Here is a 25,705-nt window from a genome sequence, read left to right as displayed (position 1 = left end):
CAAAGATCACCATCCTTGAGTAATTTACACAGTGAATTCTGCTTTGGGTTCCAATGTCACAAGACTGAGGCCCAGTCTTGTGTAAATAAAAGATTGTATATATATTAAAAATACAGAAATCGTGTATATGCATGTTTAGACGTGGTGGTGGTGGTGGTGGTGGGGAGACCCACAACTCCCAGCATGCCCTAGCCAGCATAACTGTATAGGATTGTGCCCTAAACAATTTTAAAAGAAATTAAATACACATAATTGTGCATTAGGGTGTGGCCATATTTTGGCTAAAATGAATTGTTGCCAGCCTTAAGTCCATACGTGTGGTGGAAAGGAGGCTACATGAGTCTTTTTAAAAAAGAGGGGGGTTAGTTTTAGTCTGAATTATGTGCATACTTAGTGGTGGCGTTTCTTAAATAATTCCTGAGAGACACTTCGGTTATGCAAAAAGTATGTCCATTATATGATTCCCTCAGAAAGATCTTTAGCTCTCAAATTCCCTAGATGTTTTATTCGACCTGACTGAACACACTTTGATTATTATAAAGCTAGTTGGGCATTTTTCCTTCGCCTTAATCTGACTCCCCTTTCTAAAAATGTGAATTGCTGGTTGACTGCAACCCCCCAAAAGTCTCAAGGAGGTAACAACAAACTTATTAACAAACTCTCTAACCGTATGCATAATTACATATTTATTCAGAGGCAAGCCCCATTCAGTTCAATGGGACTTACTTCCAAATAAGTCGATGTAGGGTTGCAGCCTAATCAGTTTAAATTCTCTACCGTAGAAATGTCTTTCTGGGTTCTTGTTCTTGGGTGGGTAGGTGGGAGCAGTGAGCAAGCAGAGCAACTTTCCTAAAAGCTGTATTTGTAGCAACAAAATTGAAGCAAAACAATGCAGTAACTAAATGGGTCCTATTTTAATAAGCAGACATTACAATCTGTGGACGTTTTAACTGAAGCACTTCTTCTGGGCCGTTTTTACGCCTAAGGATTATCCCAGAAAAATGGAGGGATCATTCCTGCCTGCTCCCAGGATCCCCTGTGTGTTATTTGGATGCGCAGGAATGATCCCGCGACGATCCGGGCGGGGAGGCAGGTGTAGAAAAGGCCCTGGGCTCATCAGCCCAAAAGGTAGGTGACCACGTGGTTCTGCCCACACTCTGCAGCCAGGTCAATAGGGAGGCGGCCTTCATGGTCCGGCAGGTCGAGTCGTGCTCCGCCTAACTCCAGCACCTGCAGGGTATCCAGGAACCCCTCGCGTGCAGCATCGTGAACCGGGAGGCAGCCGGTGGAGGGGTCTGGCCGGTTGGGGTCCGCTCCGCTCTGCAGCAGCAGCTCCGCCACTCTGGGGCTCCCAAGCTTCATGACCTGGAGGAGGAAGGAAAGGAGAGGAGCCGTCAGCCAATCTCCAGGACAGCGCTCCGCACAGGAATTTGGTTTGTTCTGGTCAATCCGAATTAAGGCGGCGGTACAAAGAATAAAATCCCAATCCGGAGTCACTCCGAAGTGACACCATTCTAGAATACGTAATGAATTGTTATTTAATGCTCTCTCTCCGGTTCCGCCAGCTTTGTACTAATTTGCGGAAGGGGGCGGACAAAAGACAGTCGCGTCGTATATTTTGTCCAGAAGTTATATGGAGCAAACGAACAGAATGCTGAACTATGACGTCAACAAAGTGTGGATTTCTCAATATGACGCACACTCCGAGTGGTGCCCGATGGGTTGCATTCAATATTGGTCTACCTAAAGTCCCATTCATTTCAATGGGATAATCCTATTCAAAGTAGGATTAAACTTGGATACAGGCCAATCTTATGCAAGAATACTTTGCAGCCTGTCCTACCCCTGGAAGTACTGGCGCAACGCCTTGTCAGAACATGTTTACTCGGAAGTCAGGCATCGCCAAATTCAATGACATTTCCTCGCCAGTGTCCATAGGAATGCCAGCTGAAATGCCACCAGTTTCAGCGGCATTTTCAAGGCAAATTATCTACATTTCTGCTTGCGCGAGAACCCATTCAATAAAATTGACTTCCAGTTTGCATGACTATTAGCCAGGGCTGATGGGAGTTGAAGTCCAAAACATCTGGAGGGCGCCAGGTTGGGGAAGGCTGCGATAGGGGCTTGTATGTGTTTTATTCTGATAGGTTACAAACGTGTTTGGGGTGAATGAGGACGAAGAACAGGAAGAAGAGACCGAACTAGCCAAAGGGAAGCTTGGGGCAGTTCTAGCAGAATAGAGAAGTTCAGGGCCTGGAGTTGGATTTAGGTTCAGTCACATTTCAGTCACTATCTGAACTCACATTGCTTTCTACCCTGAGTATGGCTAAATCTGGATCCAACCCAGTAGGTTTGAGCAAGACTAATAGTGGAGTCCTAGGCAGGTCTACTCAGATGTAAGTCCCATCGGTTTCAATGGGTATAGGTTTGCAGCCTAAGGCCATTTCTTTTAGTTTTTTCTTTTCTTTAAAAGGCTGCCATCATATATACACTTCCCTGGTGTGTGTGTGTGTGTGGGGGTAAGTCACGTTGACACCCCCCCCATGGCACTTACTTCTGAGTAAGCAAAGTATGTATACGTCTTTTATTTATTTTATTTTTATTTATTATTGCATTTATATCCCACCTTTTTCCCTCCATGGAACCCAAGGGTGCACTTTTAAAGCAAAGTGCACCCAAGGCAGCTTACCAAAGACAGTCCAAAGTAAGCATGCCTAGGGTTCAAGTCCTACTGAACTCAAAGGAACTTACCTCCAAGTGAATATGTATATGGGGTCAGGCTGCATGTTTATCATGGAGAAGCAGCCCCTGCATGACTGGGAATCAGATCTTGAGTGAGAACATGAAGATCCTCTTGGGAAAAAAGAATGGGCTTCCTTTGCCTCCATGCTGTTTAGGATCACAATGGACAGGGGCTATTTCGAGGTGAGTTTCAAGGGGATTGATTGAACCGTCCAGAGAGCTTTGGCTATTGGGCGGTATAAAAATGTTATAAATAAATAAATAAATAAATAATCCACCCACCCCAGAAATCCCCTAAAGTTTGCCACAATAGCAGTGTAATCCTAGGCATATCTACTCAGAAGTAAGTTCCATCATGTTCAATGGGACTTACTCCCAGGTAAGTGTGTATTTCTGCTTAAAGGCACAAAGGTTTGGGCTACGAAGTAAAACTGTAGCAGGACGATCCTCTGGACGATAAGTAACAAACTACTAACTTCAGTGTGATTGTGGGCAGGCAGCACTTCTTTTTGTGTATGACATATACCTTTTGTTGCGCATTGTGGGGTGTATGTGATTTAGTTTTTGAGGCTCAGACCCCTCCACTGCCTTGTGGCAACTACGAATCTCCGAGCCAAATTAGCTTGGAGCAGAAATGTGTATAGGTTCAGAGGAGTGATTTTATGCTTTATAGCTCAGATCCATCCTCTGGCTTGCACTTAAGTTCTTGCAACTTACTTAACTTTTAGCCTCACCAGGGGCTCCATGGGGGGGATCACCTACTGCCACTCCCCCCCTTTGTTGCTCGTTACTTCCTCTTTTCAAAGAGGAAGCAAACAACCTACACAAGGCCCATTCAGTTGGCTGGTCTAATCCCGCTGCTTCTCCTGCACACAGCAGGAGATTGCAGCAACTTTTGTGTTTAAAAATATATCGGACTTTCTGAGGTTTTTCAGAAGGGGCAGGAGGCAGACGATGTGAGAGGGACCCATGAAAATCTGTGAGTGCCCAGCGACGAGCCTGCAATAAAATGCTCCTCTGATGGAGATCCAGGTTTGCCTACTAGGAAATTGGTGTTTTGTGACTGGCCACGCCTATTACCACCACCGTTTTGTGAATGAGCAAGCTCCTCCCTCCGTTGCTCCCATTTTGTAATGGTGCCCAGGACACACATTCAAAATGTATCCACCAGCCCCCAAAGGTCGCAAAGCCCTGTGTACTGACTGGTCCCTGCTCTCCAGGATTTCAGATCTTTGGGATTTCCCAGCCCTACCTGGATATACCCCGTAATCACATTGAATCTGTGCATTGTGTGTGTGTTTGGAATGTAAGACATGTGCTCTGCTATGGTGATTGTGCAGCTAGGTAATTGCAGATCCTGAACTTACTGGTTTTATAGGCCTAATCTACACCAAGCAGGATATTCCACTATGAAAGCAGTATATAAAAGGCAGGAGCCACACTATTGCTTTATAGCAGTAGACATGCACTGACAACTGTTGTGATCCATTCACACATACCATATACCACTTTCATAGTGCTATATCCTGCTTGGTGTGGCTCCTGCCTTTTATATACCGCTTTCATAGTGCAATATCCTGCTTGGTGTAGATTAGACCTAGTGGCCCCTTGAGAAGGCCATGTGTATTACTTTAGTTTTGAAACACACAACTGTCTTCCCCCTCTCCCTACCATTCTAATACTTCAGAACTGCTTCTACATTCTACATATTAGATCCAAAAAGGAAAAAGTCCAAAATGCACCACTACCTGTCAACCAGGATTAAAAGAAAATAAATTCTCTGAGTATGTGCAGTTTTGCATTTTAAACCCACTTAAACCCACCCATTTTCATGACTACAGAAATCAAATAGAGTTTCCGTCTGCTGTTCTAATGCTAAAAACATTTGCTTAGGGGAAAAGCACAATATTGTTGATTAAAAAGGAGTAATATTTTTCAAACTAAAAATAATAAAATGAGCACCTGTAAACTATGTTCATGCCCCCCTTGACTATAAAATGTTTTTTTTTAAAAAAAAAAAATAAGAAGAAAAGGATACTGTGGTGAGTAGCATCATTCCTGTCCAGCTGGTTTGCGATTCAGCTCCCTTCCCTTCCCTTGCCTCTTTCTGGAGGTTGTTTTGGGGGTCCTGGACTGTGGGGCACCCCAGGTCCAGCCCAAGCTGCCCCACTGACTTTCAAACTATTTATTTTTATTTATTTATTTATTAGATTTGTATACCGCCCAATAGCCGAAGCTCTCTGGGCGGTTCACAAAAGATGTCCGCCCAGAGAGGACATCTGTACCAGGGTTTTGAGAAGCAGGTTGCTATGAAAGAATCAAAGCCCCATATATTTGGCAGCAGGGCAGCTGTAGCATCATTAAAACAGATGGCCAAGAAATATATTTGCAAGCAACTGCAAGGGAGCAAGTTAATATAAAATTAAGAATAAGAAGCTCACGAATACTCAAGATCTTCAGTACAGGTCGTCAGTTGGGGAGGACTGGAAGACACCTCTTTACCCTTCCAGGCAAAGTTATTGCCTATGAGCGTTTATATTTTAGATTATTATAAGAGTAATTATTACAAATGCTTTTAGTTTTCTCCAGCTTTTAAACCGTGTATTTGGGGGGAGGGTTTGCCACCAGCTCCCCCCCCCTCCACGCACATACATTTACAAAAGTGCCCAGGCTTCAGAAAATTCTCTCGGAAATGAGCTGTACTCCAGAAATTCCTAGGCTGGGCTTGCTGCTTTGGGATCGGAGGACGTAACAGATACAATGAAACCTAAATCGCATCCCAAGCTCGTCATTTTGTAAGGTGATGATCACTGCCAAATATTCCGTTACTTTGTACATCTCTTTTTTCCCTTTTTAAAAAGAAGTTATGTAACATTTAACACGCATTCCCCTTCTTCATCCTTGAATATGGCTGAGGGGAAAAGTAGATGAGAGACCCATAAAACGAAGTTACAAGTTATCAAAATGGACATCTTTTTGAAGCGCTTGAATGCGAATTGCGCAACAGCCCAGCGAATGTATCCGTTGCTTCCACGACAAATTGATCGAAGATGTCCTACCGTAAGCAACGTGTTTGAGACCACCGTAGGTTTAAGAAGGCGCACATTCTATTAGCCAACGGGTCTCAAGGTAGGTTGGTTAAGGGATAATTGGTATTTAATAGGGGGATTCGTTAAGGAAACTATTTTCTCTTGTCACTTCCGAAGTTGAAGTCAACAAACCTTTTAAGGAGAAGAAGGGGGGGGGAATCTCTTGAAGCCCCCCAAAGTTATAGGAACTATTATTTCAGAAATCTGAGGTTCAAATTCGGATTTAATTTTCTTTTTAGTTGTGGGGGTGAGTGAGAAGAAACTATTGTAAATGAGGGCAGCTCTCGTGGGTTTCTTCCAAAGTTTGGGGCTATTTTCTCAAGCCCATCCTTAGGGCGGGCAAATGGATTTTCAATGTTAAAAGGCTGGTATAAAACAGCAGATATATTAAACATTCGGAACTATAGTTTGGGGGTGAGTGCCTTTTTTGGGGGGGTGGGGGGGGTGAAGGTTAAGTCATAGAATCATAGTAGAGTTGGAAGGAGCCTATAAGGCCATCCAGTCCAACCCTGTGGATCGGTTTGAGCCTCCCGCCAGAGCCCAGCCGCCCTTGGCATCCATTTTCTCAGACACACACCCACACACGGCCGTTTTAGGGAACTTTTATTGCGATGGCTCCCTTGGCCCTGGAGACCTTGATTGGGAAGCGATGCCTCCTCCCGCGCTCGGGAGACGGCCGGCCCGCACGCCAAAGCCTCTACCTGAATCGCGCTCCTGCCATAGCAGTTGACCCCATTGGGGTCTGCGCCGCCCGCCAACAGCCTTCGCACTGCGGCCAGGTCCCCTGCGGCGGCCGCGCGGGTGAGCAGGTTGCTCTGGTGGAGTTCGCGAGCCTCCATCGCCGGATCTCTGCCGTAACGGCCCGACGAGAGGCGCACGCTTAAATCCTGGCTCCGTGTGGCCAAAGCAGCATGTGACTCTCAAGCCCCGCCCGTACGCCGAGGCTCAGATCGCTGCGCCGCCGCCGCCATTACTTGCGCCGAGCAGCGATTCCGGGAGCTGAAGGGGGGTGGCGAGGCCCGAAGTCCAGCCTCCTGCCTACCCCAGCGAACCCCATCAGGATCGCCTCCCACGGAGAGTATCCAACGTTAGTCCTAGTGAGAGGAATCCCATGGAATGAATGAGGTTTCAGTTAATGACGACCACTGGAATGAAGTCCCATTCATTCCCATGGTTGTGACTCACTGAAGCCCCATTCATTTTAATGGGCCTACTCTACGTAAGTCTAACATTCGATACTGCGGATTAGTCGTTTCAGAACAGCCGTCTTTTCCCTGCAGCCCACGTGATCAACGGGGCTACCAAAAAAAAAAAAAAAAAAATGGGGGGGGAGGGTGATTAGGTGGGAGAATTCCCTTTCCTGCACTACACAGGGATCTATGGCCAGATCTACACCTCGTGTCATATCCATCCAATCATGGTGATGCTATATCCCCCTGGCGCATTTATACCTTCTAGCACACACACAACGACACCTGTTGTGGTATTTTGGATAATATGGAATAAAAAGCGGGGGAATACTGCTAGAAAAGTGGCATACGGAGTACCTAATGTGTGCCCAACAGTGATCAGTGCACTTCAACGCGGATACAAAGCACTAGCGTAGATCTAGCCCTGGACGGAGTAGGGATACACCGGGCCTAGATCTACACCAAGTAGGATATGACACTTTGAAAACATTTTGAAAACTGTATATGCAGTGTGTCGTGGGCCCCAACAGTTGTCAATGCTGTTATATAAACCATTTTAAGGCAGTAGTGAAGATCCTGCCAGGGACATTTTCTTGTAGCTCTTAATAGACCCATGTCAAAATGCGTTTCCATCATCGACAACTCCTTTATGCATATTTATGAACGGATGAAATTTATGAAATCACTGTCTATTTTGGAATTGTCTACTTTGAAATTAACCTCAGTAGGTGAAAAACAACCACCTGTTGTTGTCGTCTTGTTTAGACAAATATATAAAACATGGGAAGTAATGTATACTTGTCTTGCTATATTTGTTCCGGTGTAAATTGTGGTAGCATCTCTTTAGATGGGGAAAAAAGGTCAGTGTACACATGCTCCCATGTTTTTCCAATGAGAGAGGGGAGGCGTAGTTTTCTGAAGTCTAGACCCACAGAAGGCTTCTCGAACTGTAACAGTTGCATGGAAAAGAGAGAATTACACCAGGTGCTGCTTTGTATCACCATAAAAAGGGGGTCTCACTTGATAGGATTTTTCTCCAGGTCTGGGCTTGGCAATTGGGATTGGAAAATCTTGCAAATGTACAGAATGCTTGATCCCATGCACTTGTACTTAGAAGTAAATCAAATTGAATTCAATGGGATTTACTCCCCAAGTAAGGTTTTATTGGGGGGGGGGTGCAACTTCAGGTGCTTCACCTGTTTTGGCTCTTTCATTCTTTATTTAGAAGCAATACTGGGTCAGTCGCATTTCTTCCGCTTGCAATCCTAATGATAAAAATTAAGTCAGGGTGAGACTATTAATCGTTTTACATGCCCTCCTTTTTTGTTGGCAAAGCACTTATTCTATTCATCCTGCCAAACATCCCTGCCTAATATGACCCCATGTTGCACTTTGAGAATGTGAGATAGTTTAGTTAAACCAAAACCCTTTAACTGCACTGTTTTTAGCTAGAATGGTTAGAATGTGTTTGCTTATGACTGGAGTGAAACTTACATGTCATTGAACTTATATTTGACTGAGTGCAATGTAAGTTTTGCTTCAGTCAATTCTTTTATTTATGTTTGAAAAGACTATGGACTTTATTATGGTTTGGGGAAATGATATAGTATAGGTGGAGCAATATTTTTGCTTTGATATAGAGCTCTGATGTAATGGGCTGGTATTTTATAAGAAAGGGATACAGTCCTATGCACACTTACAAGGGACTTTCCTATCAATACCAGTGGGAATTAATTCCAAGTAAACATGTATACAAACAGACCATAAGTTATTGTGAGGATAGGGCCAGAATTGCCTATGCTATTCTAGCTTGATCCTATGCATGTTTACTCAGCAGTAAGTACTGTTTAGACTTACTTTTTAGGTTAGTTAAATTAATGAATCAAACACTTTTGATTGATGGACCCCCCCAATAACCAGGCAAAAATAAATGAAAAAGAAAAAGAAAAATACAAGCCCTTACAAAAACCATGAATGGCAGATGTCACCTTAGAAGAGGCGTGCTGCTACTGCTAACATGGTGTCTACTGTGAAACTTACATATCCTCAAACATACTAATAGCAAACTCAGTTCTTATGTAGCACAAATAACACCATCCATACAGAAGAGAGAGCTATAAGCAGGCTTGGTGGAACTGCAAGGTTTGCAGAAGACCCCCCCCCCCAAAAAAAAAACCCTTTAGAAAAGAAAACCCATAAAAGGTGGTGATGGTGAGAACCCAAAATTGTCTAAGGACGACTGAGCCTGCCCAATGGGCATGGAATGAAGTTGGTTCCAAGTTCCCAGTTCCATATTTGTGTTGAAGTTCAAAACAGTGCTTCATCAGTAAATTGAATGAGAAGAACCCAGTGTCCTTGCACCTCAAAATAAGTGCTGGACTAGTCCATATCATATCTACGTGATTGGGAGACTTGTCCTCTTCAAGATAAACAATTATTTTCTAGAAGCAAAGGCATTATTTTGGAGTGACTATTATGAGAAGGCTCCCATTAAACTGGGTGGGAGGGGGGAAATGTGCTTGAGTATCCTGAACAGGAACATTCCAGGTCTATGCTATAACATTTTGTGGCAGAACCTCCTGGGGTTTTCTAAAAAGAGCAAATGCTTTTTGATTTCAGTCATTTGCAAATTTAGGTCAGTTCAATTCATTTCAATTATAGAATCGATTGACTTAGACTTCCATTAACTGGGTCACACCCACCCACGTGCACAGCACACACACTTTAGTGCAATGTCCTTATGATTGCAAGCTGAAGCCCAGTTCACATATGCATGTGAAGCACTGAATGACTTGGGACATCAAGTGATGACTTGCATATGTGGAACAGATCAAGCATCTGAGACAGAGAGCTGGTTCTCACATGTATGGTCATCAGCTGATAGCTACAAGCATCAAGTCATGGTCCTTTCTGTAAATGGGCCAATGCAGAGATAACCCCACAAATTATTCTTCATCTTAATATTTTTATTGGCATATTCAATGTATTCATTTTTCCATTTTTTTAAATTATTTTTTGTCATCTGTCTTGAGGGACCTGGCCCAAGCAGGATGTGTGCAAGTATTTTAAAATAAACAAACCACTTGAAACACAATACTTTTCAGTGCAGTCATTTTGTTAGTTGACTGTCATCCAGTCTAATCAAATGAGTGCATGCATAATCAGTCCGTGCACGTGTGAGCTATAATTCTCACATCATTGCTTACAATTTGCGCAAGATTTCCCCTGCAATCCTTTTGAATGAAGGCAGCTGAAACATTCAGATTTTAAGGTTGCCATCCTATGCAGGCTCCCCTGAGGATGACCAAAAGGAGATTTAAAAAACACCCCTCGCCAACAGGATTGGGGGGGGGGGAAGCTCAGGAAATTACGATGGGTGTGTGTAGGAGTGACTTTCATGTACTGAGTCACAATTTCAAGAATATCCTTTCCTTTTGCGATTCAGGCTGGGTTTTTTTTTGGGAGGGGGGCAGGAGCTGGATCAGGGTGGAGTCCCAATCGAAGTGAGATAAGGGAGAGAGAGAACACTGTTTAGTGGGGGGGGTTTTCTCCCCACAGGGGAGGGGGGAAAATAGAAAGGAAAGGTGGCCTTTTTTCTCTTAGTTTCTTTTGGCTGCTATACTCTCCTTTTTTCTTATTACGTCGTCCTCCCCCCCCCCCCCAAGAAATCCCCCAGGATCAGATAACTAGGCCTAAGCAAGTTGCCAAGGCATTGCTGCCTAACAACGTCTCCGTTCTGTTTTCAAGCTGTCTAACCAAAGCATTCTTCTCCCTCTTCTCTGACTGGTTGTTCTCGGAAGGGCTCTCCCGCAACCCGGTTCGCGTCAGGCTCCGTCCTACTTCTGTTCTAGGGAAGAAGGAAAACAGCGGCTAAACGTCGGTTAAGTGCTCGGCCTTGACCATTCACACTGCTTATCTGCCCGCCCCTTGAGGGTATAGCTGTCAACGAAGCGGTTGGAGTGAATACCCCGATGAATGAGGCGCTAGTCCTCATGTGGCTGGCAACGTGATTGGGATGATTCCGAAGATGTGCTGCTGAACCACTTCACGTGAAATCCTGGCCAAGGGGAGGAAGTGACACGACGTTTCAATGTTCCTCCACAAAAAATAACTGCGTCCTTGTAGCACGCCTGCGAGAAGACCAAGGCTATTCCTCTTTCCTTGGGACGCTTTTGACGTGCAGGGAATTTATTTGTGGCAGTGTTCAAACCCTTGAGTTGTCTGTTTGATCTTTCAAAAAGCAAAAGCAACCGTGTTGGCCATACAGTGGGGACACGCACACACGCACACACACACACCCCTAAATCCATATCGTGTCATACCTTTAATCGGCCACCTCAAAGATCATTAAAAAATTGCAGGCTTTCGATTTATCAGGCAAGATGTCACCTGGCAGAGCCCAATTTTAAAGTCAGCAAAACTTGCAACTCATCTTTAAACATCCTGTCTACATCCGGTCACCATTATTTTATTTTTCTATTTTTTTGTCCAAGTCCCCCACCCACCATCCTACTTTTTGTAACATCTTGCATGATAAAGAGATCTGGAAATTTTGAAAGCTTGCACATATTTGTTTTGTTATCTTTGAGTTGGCTAATAAAGGTATTGCACTATATGGCTGTTTGACGTTATATAGATGCCATTGTACAGGTGCTTTACTGAGTTGTGTTTGTTTATTTTTCATGTAAATCTGAGGTTTGGTTTTGCCTGGTGCTAGAAGACTGGAGATGAAAGTCAAATCTGCTTAGGGTGCAATCCTATGCATGTTTAGACAGAAATAAGCATCCTGGGACTTATTTCAGTATAAACATATGATATACCTTTCTGCCACTGTTTCGCTAATGCCAGCAGCATATCCCGTGGCCCACGTACTTCGGAGTAGTCCCATTGGCTTGAAAAAAAAAGACTAGCCTAGAAGTCAATAGCGCATTGCAGATGAAAGCTGATCAGGGTTTAAGTTGAGCCAGGAGTCAAGTGTCTGTTTTCCTAAGGAAAAATGAAACCTTAAGAAGAGCAAAGGTACAACCTTATGCATGTTTAGACAGACAAAGTCCTACAGTGCCCAGCTGCTGGACGGGGAATGCTGGCAGTTGTAGGATTGTGTGTGTGTGTGTCTAAACATGCATAGGGTTTCACCCTAAGCCAAGAATATGCGAACAGCGCATTGAGGGATATATTCAATATTATTCTTACTTAGAGTAAGACCCATTGAAGTGAATGGGACCTAGCTTGGCCATGCCTAACTTAAGTCCTGCTCGTGAGTCCCTGGTTGACAGCTGGTTGGCCACTGTGAGATCAGAGTGCTGGACTAGATGGACCCTTGGCTGTTCTTATGTACAAGAAGGTGAGCTCCTAACAGTGACAGTGATTTCAGATTAAACATATTGATAGTGTGTTGGCTTGTGAAATATGTCTGGGTGGAGTGGGTGGATAGTTCACTGGCCTATTTTCGAGAGAACTTTTGGTTTCCAATGTTTTGATTTAGACTGGGCTCCTATGCCTCTAGCAGTCAAAGGACAATATGAAATAAACTGGAAAAGGACAAACTCTGCACCTCCCTTCCTGTAATCTTACCCTAAGGGGGTTGGAGTTCTATGCAGAATGATGTAGGAGGAAATCCCATTGAAAGTAGTGGGACTTACTGGCAAAGAAACATAAGGCAACAATTTAAAGCACAACTGCAAGTCAGTTGCATTGAACTCAATGAGATTTCAAGTTCCCCAACTGAGAGCCCTCCAAATGTGTTGATTGGGGGATTATGGGTGTTGTAGTCCAACACCTCTAGAAGGCACTTGGTTGAACACAATGATACTTACTTCTAAGTAAACATGCCTAAATTGGGCAGTACCTCTTTCATTTTCCATTCCTCTCCCCTTTTAGTCAGCCCCATTGAACTCAGTTCCGAATAGATGTGTCTAGGACCACACTGTAGTAGATAAGGCAAACCAGAAACCGTGGGGTGGGGTGAGTAGAAGTTGCTGAATTAAGACACAGGTTCAAAAATCTCTAGCCATGAAGTGTCTTGACCCAGGGCTGCATTCCAGCCTAGCCTAAATAGGGAGGAAAAGGAGAGCAAAAGAGATGCCTCCTTGAGGTCCTTGGAAGAAGATCTGCATAATAATAATAATAATAATAATAATAATAATAATAATAATAATAATAATAAATAATGATAATGGAAGATGATAATAATGTCATTATTATTATTATGCTGAAATACACACACACACACACAAACACACACACAAGTGAACAGCATCCCAACTTGAAAAATGTCCCTTCCTCCAGCCTTCATCAGGGGGAGAAAAAGCGCCTCCAAAATTCTTCACACCCACTGATCAAAAACAAGCCCTTTACTTTCATTATACCATTGTAAGGTGGGGAGAGATTCCGGTGAAGAGCTTCAAACACTGACCGCTGGGCTCAAATATGAAACTGCCACTATATTATGGCCTTTGTGCTTTCACCAGGGAAAGTGAAGACGATAGCTATCCTTAAAACAACAACAACCAGTTAATAAATATCTGGGGTTGGGTCCAGAATTAACCAGAGTAGGTCCATTCATATCAATGGGATTGGCATTTTGCCACGACAAGCATAAGTCCCCCTGATTTCAAGGAGTCTGTTGTAAGAGTGGTTAAATCTGGATCTGGCCCTTGAATTTGGAGAGGGGTGAGGGTTGTCTTGCTTTGTCTTTCCATTGTCTCTCTCCCTTCCAGCATCGCTGGGCACCATGGAAGCCTGTGGTGCTGACTGCTGAATTGGGCTAAGAATCCCAATTCACTGTTCCTGGGAAGGAAATGTATTGAAAGATGGTGGGGCTTTTCGTTCCATACAAATGAGCAGAGGGGCTCCAGCAGCCTGCTTCTGTAGGACAAGGTGCTCTGGGCTTTTGTTTTCAAGTAGGCCTACATTTGAAGAGGCCTTTGGTGAAAGCAGATCTCCAGCCACCAACATCCACAGCATCCTTCCCCAATCTGGAGGCCTCCAGATGTCTTGGAATGCAACTTATCCATGGCCACCATGCTGGCTGGGAGTTGCAGTCCAACACATCTGGAGGGCACCTGCTTAGGGAAGGCCTATCAACATACTAAGGGGCACTGCTGGCTGGAGAACGTTGGGAATGGTAGGACTTTTTTTCTGTCTAAGCTTGCATAGGATTGCACCTTAAAGGGCAGCAGTAGAACGCAGGGGAGTTTGCTGCTGTTCGTGTCCTAAGAAGAGCAGAACAGTGTGTCTTAAGGTTGCCAAATGACTTCCATACCATGAGATCCCATTTCTAAGACGTGTGACAGAGGTCAGTCATTTGGGGATGGGCTAGGTACCATTGGTGGCACCAGACATTTTTGGGGGAGAGAGGCAAAGTATATTTCTAGGTGGGTGAGATGTATTCCATATGTTAAGATCTCTGAAAGAAAAATAATGGTATAGTTCACTTCCATCCTAAACAAATTATTTCTGAAATAAATGGAGGAAAGAGTTACTTTAGGCCTATGCCACAGAAGAGGAAATTGATTTTAATTTTGAAAAATATTAATTTGTGCTTAGAATTTTTTTCACTTTTTTTAATTATTAGGCACCCCATATATAAATAAATTAACTCTCTCTCCTGCATGCCCTTTCTCCCCAATGGATTGCTACTGGTCTGTTGGCATCTAGATGAGTATGTCAGCAGCTGCAAAATGCATATCCTTTGTTGGCTCAGGAGCTGCATCTGAACTACAGAGATTATAATATGTGATTGCATGTATGTGAAAAGTGCTTTTCCTTGGTGAGTAGAGTGGTGAGCTCCTTGTTTGGGGAAGCACTCACCCCCTTTCCCCTCATCTAGCATCGCCCTTTGGGACCTTAGGTTCTAAAGTCCCCCATATGAATGAACATAAGATTAGAACATTACTTGTATTTTATGGTTTTTAATTGTGCACTGCCCAGAGAGCTTCTGCTGACAGGCAGTATAAAAAAGTAATAAATAAATAAATTATGCAAAAATGATGTTAAGATTTTCTTTGATCGTGAACATAACAATAATTTTTAAGAACAGAAGAGCAGCAGGATCATTCCTACACCTATCTAGTCCAGAGTTCAGTTTCCATAGTGGTCAAACAGATGCCCACAGGCAGGCTAAGAGTGCAACCTGCTGTGATCAACAGCAATTGGTATTCAGAGGCATGTTTATGGCTGAAGTGGGGACTCGATTCTTGAAAATCAGGCAGTGGTAATTTTCCTGGACCACAGTTTTAGAAAGTGCCTGCGACTAACAAGCCCTTATGCTAGGCCCATCCCATAAACCATTCTCAGGCCAAACACCACCACCACTTGAAAACCTGAGGGAGGGTTAATTAAAACCTTTTCCCCTAGCTATGAGGGAAACAGGTTTTATATAGGATCTGCTCTAAATATACTGTGGGTATAATATGGGGTGGGTGTTGAATAACTGTAAGGAAGGTAAATAATGCCAAGCTGACACGTGGTATTTGGTAGCTAACAAAATAATAAAAAAGTTTATTGTTATTTAAAAACTTTAAATAAAAATACAATATTTTCAGTCCTGCCTAATCTAAACTCTCCACACACCAACCACCTCTCTCTCTTTACACCAGTCCTAAGTCCCTAGAATCTAAACTCTTACTTTACAAATAAAAACACACACAAGACAAACAAAACCTAAAACCACACTCCTTATAAACTCCTCTTCCCCCCTACCTATTACATCAAAAACCACACCCACTCAGTTCTAACATTCCCTACTTATCAGACATACTAAATAAGACATATACAATATAATCAATTGTGAGATAACACCACAGAGCCCATCTGACAAGGAGCCTCTGTGTGCTTGCGCTTCAGCTCCCTGAGGGTCTGGCAGAATTATTATCCATATTTTTATTCTATAAACCAGCCTTTCCCAACCTGATGCGTTCCAGTTGTTCTGTACTACACCTCCTATTATCCTTGATGATGTTGGAAGGGGCTGATAGGAGCTGTAGTCCAAATCATCTGCAGGTCACCAGGTTTGGGGAAGGCTGGTATAAACTAAGAGCAAAGTCACAGTCTGAGTGTAGTTTCTGATGCAGCCAAAATGTGCATGGAAACAGTAGGCCTCTCTTAAGCCAAGTGAATGTATGCAAAAGAAGAAATTTTGGCAAGGATGCCCTAGTTTCAGGTGCCACCAAGAACTTGGCTACATCCTTGATTGGGAGGGGGAAATCTGAGTCTCCTGGACGCAGACCATAGTAGAATTTGGAAAACATTGAAATGGCTGGCCTTGTCAATTACATGGGACAAATCCCACTGATTTCAACAGGAGAGCTAAGGATTTCTCTCCCACTGAAATAAAATGGTATACATATACTTGGTTGGGTCATGGCCAGGTTTTTTTGAACCACCTGTGCTGTGTTAAAATGTTGCTGGAGAGTGATTGGCACATTTAACTATTCTAGGGTGACCATATGAAAAGGAGGACAGGGCTCCTGTATCTTTAACAGTTGCATAGAAAAGGGAATTTCAGCAGGAGTCATTTGCATATATGGAGAACCAGGTGAAATTTCCTCTTCATCACAACAGTTAAAGGTGCAGGAGCCCTGCCCGCTTTTATATGTGGTCACGCTAGTATAGCTCCTGCAGCTTTAACTGTTGTGACAAAGAGGAAATTTCACCAGGTTCTCCATTTTTACAAATGACACCTGCTGAAATTCCCTTTTCAATACAACTGTTAAAGATACAGGAGCTCTGTCCACCCTAAACTATTCCCATAGCCGAAAAAGGTGGCAGATTCTACACCCGTTGGAGGAATAAGCCCCCCAGCCCCATCTAAATCTGTGAGCCTTTCTTAACGTGAAGACTTCTAGAACTAGATCCCAGCAAAGTTTGTTCCATATAATTTGAAGTACTTTTGCTTTTAGAATTGCAGGCTTAAGTTATGTTGGTATGAGTTCAACTTTGTGGCCACTGAAGGCTGGTGGCTCCGATGTCGGTGGGGCTATGCATCCATTCTTGTTTTCAGTCAGAACCAGCCAGAACTCTAAAGAAGCTATTCAAGGTACTGAATCTGTTTTGGTGATAGGGTTCAGTCCCTTGGATAGCTCCTCTAGAGTTCTAGCTGGTCCCAACTAAAACAGAGAATGCAATCAAAGCCCCACCAAAATCGAAGCCACCAGCCTCCACTGTCCCTGGCTCATGTCGGTTTCTTGGAAATAAGCATGCTGGGAACTAAAGGGACAAGAGAGACATGACTTTGTCGGTTTTGAATTTTTACTCTAGCGTAGGGGCAGGGGCCTGATCCAGATTGAGACCATAGCCTGGAGGATAGCGGGACTTTAAAGATCCAAATCGGAGGCCCTGTGCCTAGTTCCAGAGTAAAAATGAAAACAGCTGCTAGACACACATTTAAAGACATGTCTGTATTGGCCTGTACTCCCAAGGGTTGTGCTTTGGACCAGATTGTGAAGGGTAACCGTCCAGGCCCAGCCAAGTTAAGTCCCATTTATTTCCATGAATCTACTTTAAGTAGAACCCTATTTCACTACATCCCAGTGTGTTTTATATTCAAGAGGTACTAATCTACACCAAGCAGAATATTGCACTATGAAAGTGGTGTATAAAAGGCAGGATTGAATTATAGCAGGACTTAAGTGCACTGACAACTGTTGGGGCCCATTGACACCTACCATATGCTGCTTTCCTGTTACTGAGACACAGATCTCAGGACTTTTTTATTTTTTTGAGTGAGAGGAAGCTTCTATGTGGGATGTAGCCCCCTTCCTTCCTTTCCACTCACGGGTGGGGGGTTGTCTCAGCAACATGTCTCTGAGCACATACAGTTTTCTGGATCTAGTCCTGCGGCTATAGTTGCTGTTCCTAATACCTTAACAGGATTACTCTAGAGTAAGCAAGTGCCACTTTTCAGAAAGGCTGAAATGTCAGATATCCTACACCTTCCAGTGGGAATCAATTCAGCAAGGCAGGCCCAGGCCTTGGGAAGGACCCGCTGGCTTTCTCCTTAAGTTCCTCAATCAAGCAGGCGCCTTTGAAATCTTGCACGTTTATCCCGCCCCTTATCGAAAGAGAAACTGAGGCCCACCGCGGTGGTCGCGAGCCAGTTAAGAACACTCCAGGAATAAGTTCCACGCATCACACAGTTCAGGGGATCTCTCCTCCGCTTTGCAAGGGCTGCTTCCCCCGAGATTTATTTCAGGCCCACTTCGTCAGCTCTTTTTAAAATAAAACAAAATAAAAAAAACAACATCACCAAGGGTCGGCATCACATCTCGATTGATCTCCCTGGATAAACAAAGAGAGATGAAGCATCTGACAGACAGACAGGATGCGTGTTTTTTTTTTTTAATGATTAAAACCAAACCTTAACCCTGAGCTGCACTAACTCGTTCGGCTGCAACTTCATTTCTGTAATAGGGGAATGAATATGTCCAAGTTCCTGTTTGCTGTGTTGTTGTTGTTTTTCCCCTTTCAAGCATGTGCGCGATATCGCTCCGCTCGCAGGAGCAGCCATATTAAAGCCTTAGGAAACGGGGTCTCCTGAGGCCGATGGCCTCTTCCCCTTCCCCGGACAGCATTCTTTCATCCCCCCGCCCCCACTCTCGTGGAATGGCAAGCGATGGAAAGAGGGGACTCGCCCGTCCCCTCCTTTTTTTGGAGGGGGTCGGGGTGGTGGTGATCGAGGTGGTACAGGTGGCCAATGGTAGGCTTTGGAATGGAGTCTTACCCCTCAGCGCTGTCGATGCTGATGCGCATTACTTCGAAATGTTTGGGGGCCCATTCTGCCGAGGGAGGCCCTTGTCTGCTGCCCCAAAGTCCCACCCTGACGGCACCACTGACGGTACAGAATAGCTCCGGCACTAGACTGACACCGCCCCCCCCCCCCCAAGAAGTTAAGGTGGGGGAATAGCCACACAGGCACACATTCCTATAAGCCTTTGCACGGATCTGCTGACCCTCCTTCCCTCCCCCCTCCCACTCTGCCCCCAAATGCTCGGGCCCCTTCCCCGGAAGTCTTAAAGATGGAGGAGGCACCCACTGTTAAACTCGACGACCCCTCTGCCAATGGCGGAAAACTCCCCTTTCGTTTAGATGGAGGCTTGTGCGCGGGGGGGGGGGGGGGCAGATAACACTCTCTCCTTGACACAGTTCTCTACTGAAGTGAATTAGTGAGGGGAGAGAAACGGAGGGCGGGGCCGGATACTTGTGCGCCTCCGAACCCACGCGTCTCTGGATCCAGACCGTGCCGTCGACTGCTCGGACCAGCCAATTCGGTGCCATCCAAATCGGTCTCGATCCGCAATCCAAATCGGTCGCGCTGATTCAATTTTTGCTTGGCGCAGTTAGAACTAGGACCGGGGGTGGAGGGGAGGAGGCACCCACTGTCAAAGTCGAAAACCCCTCTCCCAGTGGCGGAAAGCTCCCCTTTCGTTTAGATGGAGGCGTGAGTGTGCGTGTGTGTGTGTGTGTGAGAGAGAGAGAGAGAGGGGGGGGGGAGGGGAGATAACACTCTCCCCTTGATACAGTTCTCTACTGAAATGAATTAGTGAGGGGAGAGAAACGGAGGGTCGGATACTTGTGCGCCTCCCAACCCACGCATCTCTGGATCCGGACCATGACGTCGACTGCTCGGACCAGCCAATTCGGTGCAATCCAAACCGGTCGCGCTGATTCAATTTCTGCGTGGCGCAGTTAGAACTAGGAGGAGGGGTGGGGGAGAAGGGGCACAGGCGGCCCCATCCTAGACAGTGCAGTTGCTCAGAAGTCCGCTGACATCGGTGGGACTTACTCCCAAGGAAGCGTGCCTATGACTCAAAGCCCAAGCTCCCTATCTGAAACGTGCTTACTACGGAGAAAATTATCTCATTGCAGACATTGGGATATCCCCTCCCCACAAAAAACAAAAACAAAACAAAACGAGCTTAGGGTTGTGCTGAAAGGGTATTTAGGAAGGAGAAAGTGGGCGAAATCCGAAGATTATAAACCAAGGACAAACTGAGCGCAGTCCAAGGATTTAAATGAGTTTAGGGGCGCCTAACTTCTCAGACGATCCGTCTGACAAGCAACACATTGCGGATTTCTCTGGGAGGTTGGATTTGCTTAAAACGTGTCTCTGATTTCCAGCCAAGTTATTATTAAGGTTGGTCAAGTAATGTTTGCTAGAGGACAAACATTTCCTAGAAGATATTTAACAGGAATCCATATATTCCACAGGAAAAGCCGTCTCAGTCTAGTGAAGCGAGGACAGCAGAGAATTTTGCAGCATGTAAAAGACGAACAGTGCAATCCTAGTGTTCTACTCAAAAATTAGCCCCATTGAATTCAATGGCACTTACTGCCAGGTAAGAGTTATATGGAATCGCAGCTTCAAGCACACCTACACAAGACCAAGCCCCATGAAATACTGACTTCCAAGTAAGCATCCATAGGATTGTGTTGTGACACATGTATATTGTCCCAATCCACATAAAGAAGCCCATTGGTTGATTTATATTAACTGTTTTTCTTCCTTTAGAATGCCCCACTGTACCATCTTTCTGAAGCCAACCAGGGCGGTTTACAAAAAATTCAGAAGACTGAAACTGTAATCAAATAATAACATAGTAAACTATTAAAGAGCAACCTTAAAAAGTGGAATAGAAAACCAATGAATCAATCAGTCAATCCATAACCACCATTTTGGTTGAAGATTTTTTTTAAAAAATGACCTTCAGGCTATGCCCTTACTCTGGGAGTAAGTCAGCTTTCATTTAATACAAATACGTGTAGCCACAGAGTTAAAAGAAAAACCCCTATAGGTTTCAAAATTTGCCTCTCAGTTTCCAAAATTAGATTATCTGTTATTCTTCCTTTAGAATGCCCTACTTTGTGTGCTTAAGATAGCAACCCTTTTCTTTTCTTTTTTTTAAAAAAGAGAACCCCCCTTCACACACACACACATTCATATATTCAAGTCAGTGTTTAAGTCACCTTTATTTCAGGGGGAGAGTTAAGCGTGTGCTTAGATCCCACCCTCAATTGAAACTCGAAAATGCCTCATTTGTAAAGATATAGCTCATGGTTATTACCAATATATATATATATATATATATATATATATATATATATATATGCATGCAGCCTTGGGCATCTAAAATGGCAAGAGAAATTCTCGGCAACTCGGCAAAACAATATTACAACTATTTTTATGCCAACACATGAGAAGGGTGTGCTGTCTGGTTGTGTGTGTGTGTTTGTCTACAATGAGATTGGGGGCTCATTGCATTAGGAATTACAGAGTTCTTGCAAAATTACTGTAAAGGGCTGCAGCAATAGTTTTAGCATGAAGGTCATCATTTACAGTGGCTGCTTTTCTCTCTGCTTTTCTTTTCCAATCTGCTTTGTTTAGAATTATGTTACTCTTTCAAATCCTAGCATTTGATGCCTTCCCTTGTGAACGTCCCAGATTGTTTTTTCAGAAAAGCTAACCCTAGACCCGCCTGCATGATTCTTTTTTTCACAGGAGACCATGGTAAGTGGTAAAAATAAATAAAATGCCTATTTTCCACTGCGAAGGCAAAATTGCCAGGCGAATTCCCTGTTGAAGGGAATTAATTAGAATAAACCCTGTCTAAACGTCATTGGGTAGAAAAAAGACCCAAACTCTAGTGAAAACTTTCCTTCAAATTATATTTGGGCCTCAATTTGGACAGAATGGACTTTTAACGATAACGTGGGTCTTAATGTCAAAATGTAACTGACTGGGAAAGAATGTATCTCTGAAGAAATGGAATAATATAGAAAAAAATACAAAAGATCAACTTTGCACAGGATGAGAAAGAAAATCAAGAACGAGTTGAATCTATTTCTGTTATCTCAAAATGGAGTTCATATACACCATGAGGTTCCCTCCTAGAGTGTTTTGAGCCAGTTCTAAATTTGCATGGTTCACTCTCTCCCTTTTGCGCCCTTAGAGTAGTATAATACTATCTTGCCAAAACAAAAAAACAAAAAACACCACACTAAAAAACAACCTGTAGATAATTCAGGGTTTTGATGATCAAACGAGGCTAAATTTAGTGGAGACTGATGTAAAGCTCCACTCAACTACAAATTAAGTCAGTATTCTTTAATATGTTCAGGCCTACCTATCTAGGAACAGGGGGGAAAGAAAAGAAGGCCATTTTTGAAGGCCATAGGAGCCACACATGAAAAAGAAATAAGCACATGCAGTGAGGGTGATTTGGCATTGCCATGTTATGCAAATGATTTGTGGTCTAATTTCTTATCCCTGTGATCATAACATTGTTTAATAACACTTTCTCTAAATGAGAACTCTTTCTCAGAAGGGCCTGTGAGATTTGTTGTTGCAAAATTACTTGTCTCAATATAAGCAGCCATTTTTTTAAAAATGGAATTATTCGAGGTCTGTCTGTCTGTCTCTCTCTGTGTGTACACACACATAAAACATAGACGGAATGCTAACGTTTCAATAGAATCGCCTTGTCAACAAAGCCACACACTGTCTCCTCCTTTTTTGGTTCATGATTGGGAAACACAGTAGTTTTATTTTTAAATTCAAGATGCCGCTCATTTAAAGCAAGCGAACAACATCCCACTGCACGGGAGAACAGAAATTCACAGGGATCTAGAAATGCCCTAACCCCTTCGAGGGAAGTAAGCGGCAGGTTGCAGCCCCCCCCTCCCCGGGCACCTCAAATTTCCTCCCAGGGACAAGGACTTCTCTGCACAACCACGATGCAAAGCTACGAGGCACCGAGGAATGAACCAGTAAGAGGCGGGCAGGTGGTCGGCATTTCCCTACCTGTTTTCGGCGGAGAGGCCCGGCTCGGCGGCGCGGCAGGGGCAGCAGCGCTTCTTCACCACGAGCACCAGAGAGTGGCGCAGAGGCCTGCTCCTTTGAGGATCCCTCACCAGGTCCCGGATGAACTTCAGCAAAATGGACTTCAGGATACGCGGAGGTTTGCTGGGCCCAGCGCATCGGATGGCGCATTTGATTCGTCTGCCCATGGCGCTCGCCAGTTGGGGGACGGGTGGAGGAACGCGTGGCGAGCCGCCTCGGTGCCCGAGAGGTCTGATCTTTATGACATCCGGGGGAGAGAGAGAGAGAGAGAGAGAGAGAGAGAGAGAGGGAGGGGGGAGGGGGCGCTCGTGGTTCCAGATTCTTGCACAGACAGGTTTCACTCTATGGCATCGTGCCAGCCCAGAAGCCGATCCAGAGTCAGAGCCAGTGGTTCCTCTTCCGTCCCGCCCCTCCCTCCAGATAGTCCCCCCTCCCGCAGGTTGTTTTCTGCTACACCGTGACAATGACAAGGGGAGGGGAGGGGGAGTTATTACACGAGAACCGTCCATTCACCCACCCCTCTGCCCCTCCTTTCCCCTCTCCTCCATCACCCCATGCCCGTCTTCCACCTCCTCCTCCTCCAGCTCCTCCTCCTCCTCCTCTATTCTCTATCACCAAAGGCCAAAACAAAACCAAAAAAATTAATTATATAAAAAAAATCCCCAAACCACTCTGACTGAAGAATGCAGCCAATCAGGTTTCTGTTTATTTTCAATGAAGCTCGTAACGATCTTGCTCCCCCTCCGCCCCCGTTTGATTGGAAAGTCACGCGTGGCCGTGGCAATGCCGGGGAGAGGCGTTCCCGCGGAAGGATTCGCAGCGCGGGGAGTGGTGGTGGTGGTGAGCGAGCGAGCCGGCTGTGCATTTGCTGTCCCCGCTTTCCTTTCCCCCTCCCCCCGCGCTGAAATATACATCTATCTGCCTGCCTGCGTCTCGCTGGGGCTCACCCCCGCGTTAAACGACAAGGGCAACCACCCTGATCCCCTCCCCTCAAACCCAAAGCGTCCTATAATAAAGGGGAGGCGGGCTGAAGGCTAGCCAATCGGAGAGGGGCTACAAGTAGCGGGCAGCCGTGCGCCGAATGAGGCGCAGTATAACTTCTTGCTGGAGCCCTCCGTCCGTTTCCGTGTTTGGGCGATTATTTGAATGGAAGCGGCGCTGTCAATAAACCGGGCGGCGGAGGCGGAGCAGCAGCAGCACAGCAAGCAGAGCGCTTTTGACTTCCTAATTCTGGATCACTGATTTTCTACACACACACGTTATCATTTCAGAAGAAAACGCCACTTTAGCAGCGATCGCGGAGGCAGAAATGGGTTCTCTTCGGCTTTTGGTGTTGCGCCAGGCCAGCCAGAAGCGGAGCGAGCGTTACAACGCGTCCGCAAGCGTGTGCCGGGCGAAGCTCAGGTGGGCGTGTCTCTCAGGGAAGAACTGAAATCCAAAGAAATGTTATCTGCCGCTCAAGGTGTGTGTGTGTGTGTGTGTGTGTGTGTGTGTGTGTGTGTGTGTGTGTGTGTAATATATATATAGTTTGACCCACAGCACCCGCTTCCTGTCCATCTTTGACTGGCGACTTTTTAGCCCACCGGAGATCGGACCATCCATGTGAGGTTTATTCTTTTCTCCGGAGACCTGCTGCTCCCTCTGCTTCCTTCAACGGCACGACCTACCTGCAACAATCTGAACAGGCGGGGTTGGTCGGTCGGATCCATCGCCGCACAGAAGGATCGCCAAACCCTTTCCATTGCTAACGTTGCGCCAGAGAGACAGAGAGAGAGACGCTCGTTCCTAGTCTTGGTTGGAGGTAAGATCCGAATTGGCGCCTTAATCCCGAATTTAGGTCCTGAAGTACGTAAAGAGTGACATTTTCCTGCTGCTGTTACTTTTGCAAACCGGTCGTCAGGAAAGCCAGGAAAAAGGGAAGGCGACGGAGGACGTCCTTGCTGGTCACTTACGCCTTCGCTCTTCTGGTCAGTTTCAGTTGAGGGTGGGGAAAACTCAAGAAGAGATCTGTTGGCTACCGTGTCAGATAACATTTGAGACGGTTTGCTCTAGGATTAGACAGACGACTCTCAATGAGAAATTGAAGACTTCCTGGTCCTTCGGGTAGATTCTCACCAGTTGGGTGTGTCGTCTTAATGCTATTCCCATTATGCAACGTGTATAATTATCAACAGTGACAACAAAAGCTGGGATGACCGCATACTAAGCTTTCTTTGTGCTGGAGAACAGACTTTCCCTTCTGTTTTTGTTACAATGTAACAACAACAACACCCTACTAACGACATTTCACCGGGCTGAGCGTAGAATTCTAAATCAACAAGAAACTTTCACTGAGTAAAAGAAGGATTTTCAGATGTATAATTATAGGGTCGAATAATCTGTCAGCATCCAGGCAGCCAATTCCAATTGTTTAAATTATTAAAGTGAGAGGAATGCCACCCAAATCAGTTAAATCTAACCGATGATCTGGGATCAATCAGGATCCCAAATGTTGAGTGGTAGCGATAATTCTTTTAATCACATTTGAGGCTGTTTCTCTCCCTTATCTGTGAGAGGCTTCTGTGAATTGAAATAATATGTTTGCAGGACAGGGTTTGATTTGTTAAAGGCACTAAGGGTGCTTGTTTAGACATAAAAACAATCCTACAATTCCCGCCATGCCCCCAGCCTGCCACGGGTGGCTGTGGCATGCTGAGAATTTTAGGACTTTTTGCCTCCTATCTAAAGTTGCATAGGATTGTGCCCTTAAAAGACGTCTGTACCTACTGGTGCTCCCAAATGTTCTGTTTTTGCTCATTAATCTACACACTTCCAGCATCTTCCTGTCTTCGTAGCATAGAAGCCTT

The 25,705-nt window shown here is 44.9% G+C and overlaps 1 protein-coding gene across 1 annotated transcript; it reads right to left on the bottom strand.

The window, feature by feature from the left end:
- Window positions 1-1,116: 1,116 nt before the first annotated feature.
- On the bottom strand, window positions 1,117-23,068 carry LOC134400235 (cyclin-dependent kinase 4 inhibitor B-like). The gene is made up of 2 exons (XM_063128543.1): window positions 22,821-23,068; window positions 1,117-1,365 (listed from the first exon to the last, which is right to left on the bottom strand). The coding sequence occupies exons 1-2, from the start codon at window positions 23,007-23,009 to the stop codon at window positions 1,117-1,119; spliced, it is 438 nt and encodes a 145-aa protein (XP_062984613.1). The 5' UTR covers window positions 23,010-23,068.
- Between the last annotated feature and the right edge of the window lie 2,637 nt (window positions 23,069-25,705).

This window comes from Elgaria multicarinata, chromosome 6, assembly GCF_023053635.1.
Source record: "Elgaria multicarinata webbii isolate HBS135686 ecotype San Diego chromosome 6, rElgMul1.1.pri, whole genome shotgun sequence".
Classification (NCBI taxonomy): domain Eukaryota; kingdom Metazoa; phylum Chordata; class Lepidosauria; order Squamata; family Anguidae; genus Elgaria; species Elgaria multicarinata.
The sequence above is the reverse complement of the archived record's forward strand: the minus strand, read 5'-3'. Positions and strand labels throughout refer to the sequence as shown.